The sequence below is a fragment of the Wyeomyia smithii genome, chromosome 3 (genome assembly GCF_029784165.1).
Source record: "Wyeomyia smithii strain HCP4-BCI-WySm-NY-G18 chromosome 3, ASM2978416v1, whole genome shotgun sequence".
NCBI lineage: Eukaryota > Metazoa > Arthropoda > Insecta > Diptera > Culicidae > Wyeomyia > Wyeomyia smithii.
Genome location: NC_073696.1, coordinates 19,477,565 through 19,492,292, shown reverse-complemented (window position 1 = coordinate 19,492,292; position 14,728 = coordinate 19,477,565). Strand labels below are relative to the sequence as shown.

General features: G+C 38.5%; 1 protein-coding gene across 1 annotated transcript; it reads right to left on the bottom strand.

Moving 5' to 3' along the window:
- Nucleotides 1–8,619: 8,619 nt before the first annotated feature.
- Nucleotides 8,620–9,491, bottom strand: LOC129730863 (mantle protein-like). Its single transcript, XM_055690453.1, has 3 exons — nucleotides 9,371–9,491; nucleotides 9,184–9,307; nucleotides 8,620–9,114 (listed from the first exon to the last, which is right to left on the bottom strand). The coding sequence occupies exons 2-3, from the start codon at nucleotides 9,187–9,189 to the stop codon at nucleotides 8,620–8,622; spliced, it is 501 nt and encodes a 166-aa protein (XP_055546428.1). The 5' UTR covers nucleotides 9,190–9,307; nucleotides 9,371–9,491.
- Nucleotides 9,492–14,728: the final 5,237 nt, after the last annotated feature.

The following is a 14,728-nucleotide window of genomic DNA, read 5'->3' as shown; positions in this document are numbered from 1 at the left end:
GAGAGAGAGACATTTGCGATCGCAGCGAGTTGCAAATCGAGGGGCGCGCTGCTGCTTAATATTTGCGCATATGTAATTACTGAGTTCAAATAACGGGAATCTGAAATTACTCCGCCAAAAGCGCATTTTGAATAAATCTGCCGCCACTACAACTTGACAACAATTACTGTATTATAAATAACCAATTTTTCTCTATAAGACAGGTCATGGTAATAACAGCAGTAAAACCGGTAAAAAATTAACTAAGTCTTTAGCGAAATTTTTATCAGATACAAAAACATATTGCAACATGATACTTATCCCTCGTTATATTTTCCATGAAGCTACTGCAGGATGGCTTTTTGAAGGCCGAAAGCAGTTCTAAACTTTATCGAATTCCTGTCGATGATTCGATGATTTAACCTATTCTTCACTTCACACAGCAACGTCACTCTGCATTTTTGCCTTCTAACATCAACAATCACTTTGATTTCAAGATTAAACATTAAAAAGCACCTTCAAAACACGCACCACATAAACTATCCAAACTGCTGGGCAGAGATGCCAGATCTCCTCCACTAGAAGGTCGAAAAATCATGAATTTTCATATTTTTTTTGGCTGTCTAGAGTAAAGTGAAGTGTTTGGCTATTTTGGCTATTGATTAAGGTATATTTGAAGATGTATTTTCCATGTCGTGAATGTAAATATAGTGAGTATTACACTGTTGGCAGCTGGGAACGTGGATGCTCTCTCTAAATCAGTACCTAACTGGTGGTAAGTTTTTCTCAGCTTCTAGTAGACCGATCGGGCTGAAATTTTTTTCAGTATATAGAAACATATTATCTATCTTGTTACGTAGCCGTTTTTGAAAATTCCAAAAATTGCCAAAATGGCGGCCATTTTAGTAAAAGAAATTGTTTTTTTCATGAAAAATCACTATTTAAAAAATCATAAAACATTGAAAAACTCAGATATCAAAAAACGGCTACGTAACAAGTTAGATAATCCATTTTTACATGTCAAAAAAAATTCAGAAAAATCGGTTCAGTAGATGCTGAGAAAAATTTACCACCAGTTGAAAAAACATGGCTCGAGAAAAACACTGCCAATAGCGTAATACTCACTATTTTTGCACCCACGGTACACAAAATACATCTTCAAATATACCTTAATCCATAGCCGAAATGCCCGAACACCTCACCTTTCTCTAAACATCCGAAAAAAATATCACGAAAATTCATTATTTTTCAACTTCCAGAATAGGGCCCCCCCTTTAGACGATCTATTGTGTGTATCGATAACGTGTAAAACAGCTAATCTCTTTTCCCATACATAATAAAAGGGGCAATCGTGGCTTTTGAACCTACCAGTTATACTACAAAATCTGAAAATCATAGTTTGGGAAACTAATCACAATACAGTCCGCGAAAATACGGAAGTCGAAATTTTTTTTTGATGCCATATGTCTTAGAAATGCATGGAACGTCTAAATTTGGTGTTAACTCGAAAAAAAATTTCTAAAAAATCAACTTTCTGGATCTTCGAAAATTTTCGAGCTTCGATATATTAAAAAGCTCCGACAAGGTGATGGTCTCTCCTGCTTATTGTTTAACGTCGCGCTAGAGGGTGTTATGAGACGAGCGGGGTTTGACATGCGGGGCACGATTTTCAACAGATCAGGTCAATTTATTTGCTTTGCGGATGTCGTGGATATTGTCGGCAGTAAATTTGAGACGGTGGCAGACCAGTATACCCGACTGAAACGTGAAGCAGATAGGATCGGACTGAAGATTAATACGTCAAAAACTAAGTATATGCTTGCAGGTGGGTCCGAGCACGACAGGGCACGCCTAGGCAATACGGTAACAATCGACGGGGATGAGTTCGAGGTGGTCGACGAGTTTGTGTACCTCGGCTCTCTGGTAACTGAGAATAACGATACCAGCCGGGAGATAAAGAGACGTATTATCAGTGGAAGTCGTGCCTACTATGGGCTCCATAAAAAACTACGGTCGCATAATCTGAGCCTTCGCACCAAGTGTATCCTGTACAAAACGCTAATAAGACCGGTCGTTCTCTACGGGCATGAGACGTGGACAATGCTCGAGGAGGACTCGCGAGCACTCGGAGTTTTTGAACGTCGGGTGCTAAGAACCATCTTTGGCGGTGTGCAGGAGAACGGAGTGTGGAGGCGTAGGATGAACCACGAGCTTGCGCGCCGCTACAGTGAACCCAGTATTCAGAAAGTGGCTAAAGCTGGAAGGATACGCAGGGCAGGGCATGTAGCTAGAATGCCGGATAGCCACCCCGCAGAATTGGTGTTCGCTTCAAATCCGGCGGGAACGAGAAGGCGAGGGGGGCAACGAGCGGGATGGGTGCACCAGATGGAGCACGATCTGCAAAGTACCGGGTGCCCGCGGAACTGGAGGCAGGCAGCCATGGACCGAGTGAATTCGCGGAACCATGTTATGCAGGCCATGTCTTAGGACGTACGGCCATCTAAGTAAGTAAGTATATATTAAAAAATCAACTTTCGAATTTCGTTTAGCGGTAGGGCACAAAAGTTTAGCCTTCTCGAATAGAGTCTTCATGCCAAATTTCAACTCGATCGAACATCGGGACCGCGTGCCTCAAAGCGGTCAAAGTTTCAAGTCTCCCAGCTTGAAAATTTTCTAAATCCCAGAAACTCGACTTTTTCTTTCTAAGACATTTGGCATCAAAACAAAATTTCGATATCGACAATTTCATGAACCTAAGCATTATTTTCATCGATGATTTTACCGATTTTCTTTTTCATGAATACCGAAATACAAGTTTTTTGAAAACTCGGTAATACGGTAGTGTGTTTGGGGTGTTTGATTGCTGAAGGCTGTAGAGACGCTCGAATATGCAACAATTTTAATGGATTCAGTAAAATAAGTACAAATTATTTTTTCGGTTCAGTTTATTAGACGCTCTATCTTGTGCCGCACTGAATGTGCAGGAAAATGTCGCGTTTAAGGATTGTTATATCAGCTTTTTTCTGCGGTTTTATTTTCTAACATCATACATTCTTCATGCTTGTTTACTTATACTATAAGTGATAAAAGTGACATTTCCCGTACTGGCAAACGTGTGTAGATTATTATACGAACTGGTAGAATAGAATAAACGGTATTTAATGATGTTGATGTTGCTTTTACGTGCGTTATACAAGCAGTTCCATGTTTCCAGTTAAAATTTTATTCATAAATTGAGTTCTGGAACGTCTCGAAGATTATCTATAGTCGTGTCAGTTCGTTGCTATTTCGCTCGACCTGTGAATCAGTGCATCTCGGTGCTCCAATTTATCCACTCTTTGTCGATAACGTTCGTGGTTAAGGTAAATGCGTGAACGTGTGGATGATATGTTAGGATGACTTAATGCGGTGAATGATGGTAGAAAGGAGCAACACGTCTGTGCAAGCACTGCAATGTTGTTGTAATAACTCATCTCAGTACTTGTTTTCAACCGCAGAAAGGACCACAACAACAACTGTTGATATGTCATGAATTAGTCTCATAAAATTTCATCACTTTTTCTTGGGTACACAATATAACGGACTCTTTCCATAGGTTTTTCAAATCTATTTTGATTATTTTTTTTTTGCGTTTTCTACGTTAAAAATTTGAATATTCCAGCTTTGGAAGGCAGCCAACCGCAATCTCCTTTACACGCCCTAAACCTTCTTATTGTATTTTATAATTCATTTTTCTATATTTTTTTATAATATTAATCTCACGTTATATGTACATGACCATATATAAATTGTTACATTAATCTTAATAAATCATGGTCACATCACTTGTCAAAGAGAATCCTGATCAAAAACCACTCAACTAACAAAAATTTCCAACTGCAAAGTGAAAAGGAATTACCACTCCCAGTCGGTCTTCAGTTTATTCATTGTGCATCTTGACTCTTGAGTGACTCAGATTCGTCACGGAGTACCACCATTGATATGTACAGTCAGAACTAAGCTAAGCTTCAAACCACTTAACTTTTTTTCTTGAATGTTATGTTTTTAATTTACCTTGTACACTTTTAAATTTTTAACTTCTTGACTTTTTGAATTGGAAACTTTTTAACTTCTTCATTTTTTGACCTTTCCGCTTTTTAATTAACTTGTGAACTCTTTGATTTTTGGAAATATTTTCTTCTTATTTTTTCAAATTTAATTTTTTTTGTTGATATTTTGCAATTTTTTGATTGTTTGACTTTTCACCTTTTCGATTTCCGAATATTTCACTTCTTGAATTCTTATTGCTAATTCTTTGACTTATTGATTTTCTCCTTTTTAGAGTGTTAACATTTTGATAACAATTGTTTTTAAATTTTTGCTTTAACAACTTTCAAAATTTTTAACTTTTCAACCTCTTGACTTTTAAAATTTTCCACTTTTTGATTTTATAACTTTTTTGAATTATGACTCTTTGATTTTTTAACTGATATAACTTCTTGACTTTTTAATTCTTTAACCTTTCGCTTTTTGAAATTTTTACATTTTCATTTTATGACTCTTTATGTTCTTTCAATAATTTCTCGCTCTCTTCGACCCTTAGATTTTTGAACTTTTGGGATGTTTTAGTTTTAAATTTCCCGAATTTATTTGTTTAACTCTTTGATTTTTTTATTTCCGATCATCTGGATCTCTTTGACTGTTTGGAATTTTGGCTTTTAAACCTTTTGTTTTTGTATACTTTTGATTTGCTGAATATGCGACTGATAGACCATTTTACCTTCCGTTATCCTTGTTTTTCGACTTTGAAACCATTTGATTTTTGATTTTTGATCTATTGAAGTTTTTTTATTTTTGAACTTTTAGACTCAAAACATTATCGATTGTTGTTCGTTTGTTCATTTTTTTCTACTAGCTTTTTGACTTATTTGACTTCATTAAAATTTATCAACATTTTCGACAATTGAATTTTCATTTTGATATCTTAAATTTGCTATAAGGTTTTTTTTGCAATTTTTATTTTAGAGAGTTTTTTTCTCCTCTAAAATTCACCTCTGAGTAAATTAACAGTCGGTAAAAAGCATAGTGCTTTTGATTTGGGTCATTTTCTAATATTTTTATATTTTTTCGATTGTTTAACTTTTTATGTATCCAATTCTTTGATTTTGGGGCTCTTCGAATTTTTGACGTTTCGACTTTTTAACTTTCTGGTTTTCTCACTTTTCTTTTAGATTTTTCTGGTTTTCGTATTGGGAATTATTAATTGTTCGACGTTTATCCTTTTTTCAATTTTGACTTCTTTTTTTTTAAGTTTTGAGTTTATAACTTTTTTTTTCAATATTGTATGTTTGATTTTATTTTACTTTTGATTTTCTATTTTGCAAACTTATCTATATTATTTATAAAAAATGCGAGTTATTAACTTTTAGACTTTGTCTTGATTCTTTTGATTTTTTGACTCTTAGATAATTTTTACTTTCTATCTTCATGTTTTTTTATTGCCTGGCAATTTATATTTAGTTTTTCGATGTTTTTCTCAATTTGTTTACTTATTTTACATATTTGCATTCTATTGCCTTGTTCACGAGGAACAATTTTCGCTGAAACCGTCCGCTCCCATTGGTGACGCGAGGTTTTTGAAAACGATATATTTGTAACTAAATCAGGTTTGTAAACGGCCAACACTTTCATTTAATGCGCTTCGTTGGTGTCCGTCGTAGTAGGTTTTTGCTCGTTAATGTAGAACGACCGGCGGCACTCGCACACAGAAAAAATGGTCGAATGACACTCGGGAATCGATGGAGTGCACACTGTTATTTGTTTGGCGATGTTATTTTGGTTTATTTCTGTCTACTTCATACTATTTCTATTGAGAAATATTAATACAAGATCAATGATATAAATAATGAGCGGGGGCCTAGTGTGGTTGGTAACGTCTCCGCCAACCACGCTCGACGCCTGGGTTCGAATCCCACCGCCGACATAGGTGTCGATGGTTGTGGGGTGGCGTGATCCACTCACAACCAACCCAACTGGTCTAGATTCAATCCTAGCCGACACCGGGAGATTTTCTGAGGCGAAAAATCTCTGGGATCACGCCTTCCATCGCATGAGGAAGTAAAGCCGTTGGCGCCGGTCCGTTAATAAACGGGTCGTGAGTTAGGGACCTGGGTGTGGAGTCGCCTCCCTGGGCGTCGGTAATTGGCCACAATAGTGGTGGAAATAGACCGACGGAAAATAAGCGAGAATAAAAAAAAAAAAAAAATGATATAAATAATTTTCAAAAACTTGGCACACAACGTATCGAAATTCGTTTAGGAAAAAACGTCGTGGTGGCGAGAAGTGGTTTGGCCAACATCAGTAGCAAAATTAGACGATTATCGTAGTGAAGAAAATCACTTCAGTTAGTTCACATCGAGTACTAAAATATCAATTGAATTTCAAAAAAGTTGTATTTTGTGCAATACTTGATTTTATATTAATCTATTTCTCTTGAATTTGTCGTAAAACCTTCTGTAAACAGCACGTCGTTTTAAAGAGTAGTGATGAAGCATTTATTTAAAGCAGAATAAAATTGGCCACTATCTTGGATTTCATAAAAACGTGTCTTAGCTTGCTCTGAATCACAATTATACTCGTTGCTCACTAATTTTGGTAATGTAACCCATAACATTTTTTTTCAGCTTTTCAATAGTGTCGTCAACTTCAAAATTGGTGATTGTGAACTTACTCAAAAATGTTTTCTGATTGAATTTCGAGATCGGCACATTTTTTCCTACTTCAATTGAAAGCTCCTTTTAAAACGACATGCTGTTTGCTGTGGTCAAGAAATGCTCAAAATACAACTTTGTTAAAACCAATTTGACACCTCGATGCCAAAAGGGTCCAGCAATATGAACTATCCAATATGATTTTAACAATTTTTTTCACTATTTTCAATCATTTATACATAAAAATTACTCATTTTGAAAGACCTCGTGTTCCTAGTGAGATGGTTTCTGCGAGAATTGCTCACAGTTTTGTGTTTTACCACTCTGTTACATTCCATGTTTTCCACTTATTTGCATTTTCTCAACTCTCTAACCTTTTTAACTTTTCGACTAGTTTGGCTCTATCGCCTAAATCATGTTTGTTGTTATTAGTTAATTTGCCTTTTAAATTTTTTATCTTTTTCGATTTTAATTTTGTAATTCTTATTTAAATTTTTGACTATTTGAACTTTTTTGAACATTAGTTCGATCTTGGTTTTTCCTCCTCAGAATCTCAACTATTTTACTTTATATCTTTTGTATTTTGACTTTTAGGTCCTTTCTTAGTTTTTAAGAATCACAATTTGCATGTTCACCATTCATCACTCTAATTCCTAATTACGATAGAGCTTTTCCGAAAACAAAGAACAATTTCCGTTATTCGACCGAACAAAACAGCCGAAAGTGAAATAATTAATAAGTCCTCACCACCTTTTCCGCAGCGGGAGCCCCGCTGAAAGGGTTGAACTTTTTCTTTCTGCCTGGTAACGGTATTATGATGCTAATCACGACACCCACGCGTGAATAATCACTGACCCACTTCCGTCGCATTCGGTGCTGCCTTACCTCTACGGAGGAAAAGTTGGCCTGAAAACTTGATGCCGCAATCAATCCATTTCAGGTCTAGTAGTAGTAATCAGCTTCCTCCACGCTCCGCCGGTTCTCGGTTGGAAAGGTTCACCTATTTTTCCGTCGTTCGCTGTAAGGTTCAATTGGAGTGCCGTTGGTTCTGAGCCTTGCGGGAGCTTCATTTCAATAAAAGGTTTGGCATGCTGTCTGCCAACGCAAGATGCTTCCCAATGTTGATTCTGCAACCCCTTGACGAATTTTGAAGCCGAAGGAATGCGTTGTTCGCACAATTTCGTGTAACCCTCTCGGTTGGTGGTGAGCTTTGTTCAAACATGATGGGGATCGCGGTCGAAATCAAATTCCTATCAAACCAAAAGGGGAAATCTTCCCCCTTGTACAAGCAGCAAGTGATGTTCACAGCCATCTTTAGAACGAGGAAATCGAATTCACTTGAGCATCCCAATTCGCTCCGGAAACATGGGCACAATCATCAAACAGTGCAGGGCAATAAAATTTATATCGCTCTCGATTACAATCTAAACATGCTGAGAGTAGGGAGCATCATTACGGAAGTGCTGCCGATGACAGAACAGAAATCACTTCTTGATTCTTTATTAGACATCCAAAAAACCGCTTCCCTACTGATGTCTCTCTTGTGTCATTCGCCCGCGGAGGAGAGGGGAATCATATCTGTCAACCGACCTTCTGTTCACACTTACCGGAAGTGCGTTCCTCTCCTTTTCCGGAGGGGTTTCATTTAAGACATAATTACTTTCTTGCATCATTATCCCACTTTTTCTTCTCCTCATTACGGTTTTGCTTCACTACTCTGCCCAGAGGGGAGCTAATTTCTGATTCAGTCAGGTTGAAAATTACTTTCCAATGCGATCTCCCGAGAATGCCCCCGTTGTTGGAGGGCTTTGCCGCTCAAGGGGCAACTCATTTGCATGTTAATAAGGTTAGTACAGTAAATAAACAAAATTAAGACAAAGCAAGAGTCAGTTGTTTCCTTACGCTAGGTAGAAAGTCTCTTTATTAGGCACACACATTTTTGACAATTGGTCTAAAACAAATGGAAGGACTTTTTAGGCTTCTTAACCTGGACGGACACTGGAACATATTTTTCGATGTACACTGGCTTTTTCACGTACACTGGAACGGGCTTCTCAACATGAACCGGATAGGGCTTTGGTACTGCGACGTATTCCTTCTGGACAACGGGGACTTTCACTTTCACTGGGTAGGGAACGGGGCGGTCAATGTGTACAGGGACTTTCTTTTCGATGTAAACTGGAACCTTCTTCTCGATATAGACGGGGACTTTCTTCTCGACTTCCACCGGGTATGGAACTTTCACCGGAACCGGGACGTGCTTTTCAACCTCCACTGGGTACGGGACAGGAACGTTCTTCGTTATGGTTTGGATTATGGGCTTTTGCTCGTAATGATCGTTGCCTGAATCTAGCTCCCACAGACCACGCTTTTCTTTCTTGCTGCCTGAATCGTCGACCGCTGCACAGGAGGCAACAGCTAAGGCCATAGATAGTACTGCGAAAGCCTTAGCGGATAAAATGATTAAAATTAGTTACATGCGATTAGCAATGTAAGGTTATTATTTATTGATTACCTTCATGTTTGATGCTCTACGACGGTGAAGTTGGTCCGGTTGATTGGTGGTGAATGATGACTTGCTGCTTACCGACGATGGTTTTTATTCAATTCTATCGACTAGCAATCGCCGGCCGCTGGCGCTGGTTAGAAAATGAAGACGGTGAATTTCTTAAGTTCTCTCATTATGGATCATTTAATTTTACGCTTTTTACTTGCTCTAACCAGCCAGCGAATAGAGCTGTTTCCGAAGATTTTTCCAATTGTTCACACCATGACTAAAGGTGGCGGACCGATTGTGTGTAATCGCGTGCAGCTAACGGTTCTTGGTACAAAATGGTGTGATATTAATTAATTGATATATCAAGTTCGACAGTGTCGTTATAAATTTTAGATTGAAAATTGATGACGAAACTTCACAAAATTTGACCATCTTTTCAGCTTTAAACCTTCACTTCAATTGCGAAGAGGTTCTTACCAATTGCGTGATAATCACAGCCAACGCCATCGTTTGAAATAGCAACTGGAAGCTGCCCCTCGTAAATCTGTTCAGCTTCCGTAATACCTCAATTTGTATATGACTTATCCTTAGGGCTTACTGGAAATAAATTACCTTCCGAGAGATGACGGTGGAGCCAAATTTGCAATATCCGCGTTGAATTTCCGCCACCGACAAAGGGGGTTTTCCGTTCCAGTATCGAGAAGCGAGATCATTCGATTACCGGAGTGCACTTTTCCACCTCGTTGCACTTAACCGCTATCTTTTTTTCTGCTGCTTTGTGTCAACCGATGCTGAAAGCGGGAATGTGCTGTTGTGTCAGAACAAAGCGTTCGCATCCCCTCGGTCCGTTTTTTGCGGTGTCACGTATTTCCATAGGCGTTTTAAACTAGTAATCCAGTCCATCCATTGCTGTCAATGGCGAACAAATTACTCGTTTATCATGACAGGACTATCGCCCTTTGAGCCGGCGGTGATGTCCTTTCCAGGGCGGACAAACAGCTTTACAGTGAGAGTGAAAGCCCAGTCCCAGATAAGTCCGTTTTCTACCACAGGAATGCTCGAAGGCTTTTTTTACATTAAACCCAAAGTCAAGGGCTTTTAGGGTTCTGTGTCGTGTTAAAGTAACATCGTGTTGATGTCGATTGTATGTTTTAGTACACTACAGACCGATCAGAAAGGCAATGTCTGTCACAGCCAGACACAGCGTCTGCAATTGTATTCACGAAAGGGAAAGTCTGCCAGAGTGTGTCTGCAAAAAATCCCGAGGCTCTGTTTTGTCCTTTGGCAGAACTAATTTGATTTCGATTCTACAAATCCGTACCTACCGGATAGAGATTATTTGTGTGCTCCAGGTGGGACAGGTCTAACAGGAGCGGAAAACATGATGGTAACAATTTGCTGTCTTCTACAGCAGATGCGTTGGATAAACTCTGTTGGTAATAGCAAGAATTTCTGCTGTGTTGAATCATTGACTGCCAACCGCCCTCTATTTGATAGTCCTATAGAGTGCCATCAATTCAGTGTTACCATTCGTGAAATAATATAATGGAATAAATTGAAAATTATCTAATAGATTTCACATAATAGTTTTCGCATCTTTTGATAAGCCTGCCAACGCACATGAGTTACTATTCCAACTATCGACAGGAGCGATAGAAATCAATGTCAAAGCAGTACCATGTTTGGTACACACAACACAACCCGACTGTAAACAATACACGAACTTTTCCGTCCTGCTGCTTGTTGAAAGGGTGGGTATGAAAGTTGTCAGTGCCGATTGGAGCGAGGCCTGCAGGACAATCCGATTGCAACTGTCACTTATCCAATGAGTAATCGTGTTTTTGGCTCTCTGGCTTTGATTGAATTCCGTGTCGTTCGTTCGTCAGTGTTGCTTTTGAGGGGTTTCAGGCAAATTCGTCTCTAGAGTTGGCAAACATTTTTTTGGATCTCAGTAAAAAATGGTGAATTAGGTGACATTGGTAATTTAAGACATTTTACGTATTAAAAAGTGTAAATAAGAAACCGGTACCAGACGAATTCACCTGAATACTGAAAAATGAAAACTGGAAACTCGAAGTAAGAAGCTCCGTACTCGAAACTTGAAATAAGACAGTGAAAACTGAAAAAAAAACAGTTACTTAAAACTGAATAAATGAATGTCAAACAGTGAAATTGAATATTCACAATCCAATAAAAAAAAATCACATGTAATACTGTGATATAGGAACTCCTAGCTTCAAGTTCAAGATTCAAAGTTTGAAATTAAAAATTTACTGCCATACTAGAAACTAAAAATTATCAAACTTAGTATGAATAGCAGCATTAGTGGAGATCGTCGGACTTCAGCTCCAGTAGGAACTAACTGAGACGTGTTCTTGTATGCAGCAGTTTCACCTTAGTGGGCGGCATATAACAACGTCTGGTTCGGAGCGAGATATCGAATCGAGCAGTCGAAGCTGCGACACGTGGGCCGATTAAACCGGTAGTAACTAATTAGAAGAACGGAGAACGTTTGCAAGCCTGCTGTTGATTGATAAAAAAGCCTTGGTGCTACATTCCGATTCGGAACTTGACCTTCTGTGCACTATACACAGACTTCGCAGCCAACTGTTAAGTGTACAGGACAATTGCGGGGCTAGCGCTACGATCCTATTGACACTAACAGTCTCTCCCGAGTCAAGACTCGAACCTACGACGACTGGCTTGTTAGGCCAGCATCGTACCCCGAGACCAGCTGGGAGGCGATAGCGAGCCCAGAAGTTTTAGTTTCATTCAAGTCAAGTTTGTCAGGTAAGCAGGCTTGTTATTCTCCTTAATATGTGTGTTCAGGTTGTATAAATAAAAATTTCTGAAATCAGTAATTTCTTTTGGAGGTGATCAAAGCTACAAACTATTTATTCACGTATAAGTGTTTCGGCTTTCAATTCTAGTGTACAATTCCAAATTTACTTTTCCTCTTGCAGATAGAAAATGACGTTATAAATGTATTAGTTCATTTTTTGTCCATCAATAAGTTTGGGTTTCAATGAATTTGATTTAATTTTTACTTACATACGTTGAAAACCGATTTAATCAACGCAAATATTTTTCAAGACTACTTTAAGCTTATCTATACCTAAAATAATATAATCTATCTAATCTTCTAAACATATAAAAATGCAGTCCAGTCCGTCTGTCTGTCTGTCTGATCCATATAAGCTCTGAAACTACTGCACCGATCGGCATGAAATTTTGTATATAGGGGTTTTGGGGGCCGGGAAAGGTTACTAAGATAGTTCGGGACCCCTCCCTCTTGTGGATGGGAGGGGTTCCATACAAATGAAAAACAAATTTGTGAACATCCCGAAAACTAACCAAGTATATGGAACCAAATTTGACAGGTAGATGTTTTTAGGGGTACCAAATATGTCCTTAATGGTTTTACTTACCCCCTCTTCTGGAAGGGAGGGGCCACATACAATTGAAACACAAATTCCTGCACATCTCGGAAACTATTCAACTAAATGGAATCAATTTTGGCAGCTAAACGTTTTTGGGGGCAACCAATATGTCCATAATAATTTGACACCCCTCCCTCTTCTGGAAGAGAGGGGTTTCCCACAAAATAAGTTCAAATTTCTGCACATCTCGAAAGATAATCCAGTTAATGGAACCAAAATCCATATGTTGAGGTTTTCAAGAGCAAAAAAATATTTTCATGATGGCTCGACACCCCTCCAACTTCTGGGTGGGAGGGCTCTTATATAAATTAAACACTCCTGGTGGTTTGACACTCCTCCATACTCTGGAAAGAGAACAAGGTCTCCAATACAAAATAAACAGATATTTCAAGCGGGTTTTTCGGAAAACAGCCTAAAATGATTGGGTCGATGCACAGGAGCCAAAACTCGACTCCAGACGCCATTTTTAATTTTGGGATGGAAACTTCCGGATTCTAATATTGGTGTTCCCGCGATCAGAATAACGCACAGAGGCCGGTTTCTGAAAAACAACCAAAAATGGCCGATTTCCATCCATCATATTGGATCTCCGGAACCTGAATGATGCACAGAAGCTAAAAATCGATCACAAACACCATTTTGAATTCAGCCTTGAAAACAGCCTGAAGTGACCAAATACCACCCAATATGAGTATCTCCGAAACCAGAATGACGCAAGAAGCTAAAAATTGACCTCAGACTTCATTATGAATTGTAAAACGCAACTTCTGGTTGCTGGAAAAATAGCCAAAAATGGCCGATTTCCATTCAATATGAGTATCTCCGGAGCCAGAATAATATACAGGAGCTGAAATCAAAGATACTATTTTGAATTCTAAGATGGCGATTTCCGGTTTCTGAAAAACAGCCTAAGGTGACCAAATACCACCCAATATGAGTATCTCCGGAACCAGAATGATGCAAGGAGCTAAAAATTGACTTCAGACACCATTTTGAATTGTAAGATGATAACTTCTGGGAGAGGGGGAATGACCGAATACTACTCAAAATGGATATTTCCGTAATCGAAATGATGCATAGAAGGCATTGACCCTGAATACTATTTTGAATTCAAAGATGACCACTTTCAGTTTCTGGAAAACAACCAAAATAACTGGATTATACCCATTATGGGTGTTTCCGGAGTCAGATTGATGCCAGAAAACCAGCTGAAAATGATCGAATACCACTCAATATGGATATTTTCAGAATAGAGGTGACGTACAGAAGCGAAAAGTCGAGGATGTTGTCATTCCGATAAAACCAATCATTTCAAACGATTTGCCTTTTGTCTTTGATCATATCCTATGGCCGATTTGTCGTACATTTGCAGACTATAAACAAATCGCAAGGAATCAATCAATTTGGAATGTTAAAAATTATCAAATTAAACACAAAAATGGGCGAGACGAAGTTTGCCTTGTCAGCTGATGGTATATAAAAATCATACTTTTTATTGCACTAGCTATCAAAGTTTGATTTCTCTTTTGGGATGTTCGAAATTGGAATTAAAACGGTACGAATCAGTGCGATGGAAACCCGTATTCAAGCATATTTTTTTACAACTCGTTGTGCTCAACTGAATCGTACGCCGCTGTGAAGACGATGAACAGATGATGAGTATGCAACTGAGCTACTCTGAGCTTATCAAAGATTTGATGATTTGGTTCCTTGTGGATTGGTCCGCTGAAAACTACACCATTACTTTTCAAAAAAAACTCCTGTAACACCCAACACAAATGGGGAAGATTATGTCACTTTTGAGCAACATTTTTTTACTTTTAGACACGCATAAGACACAAAAAGTAACAAAATATAAGACGACTAAACGCTTGTATGTATTTCTGCAGGAAAATATACAACCAAGAACCGCAATGCATGTGTTATCACTTCACTCGCTGCATTCGTAATGATGCAACGATCAGGTTCATTTCTGTCCCCACACATAAGCAGAATCTCCAGATGGCTCCAGAAAACCAACTGTTATAGATGAGTTCGTATATCCGGATTCGTATACCGATACCGTCAATGCCGATGACGCTGCTCAAACTTTCTCCAACGTATTGGCCTATGCCATCGACCGT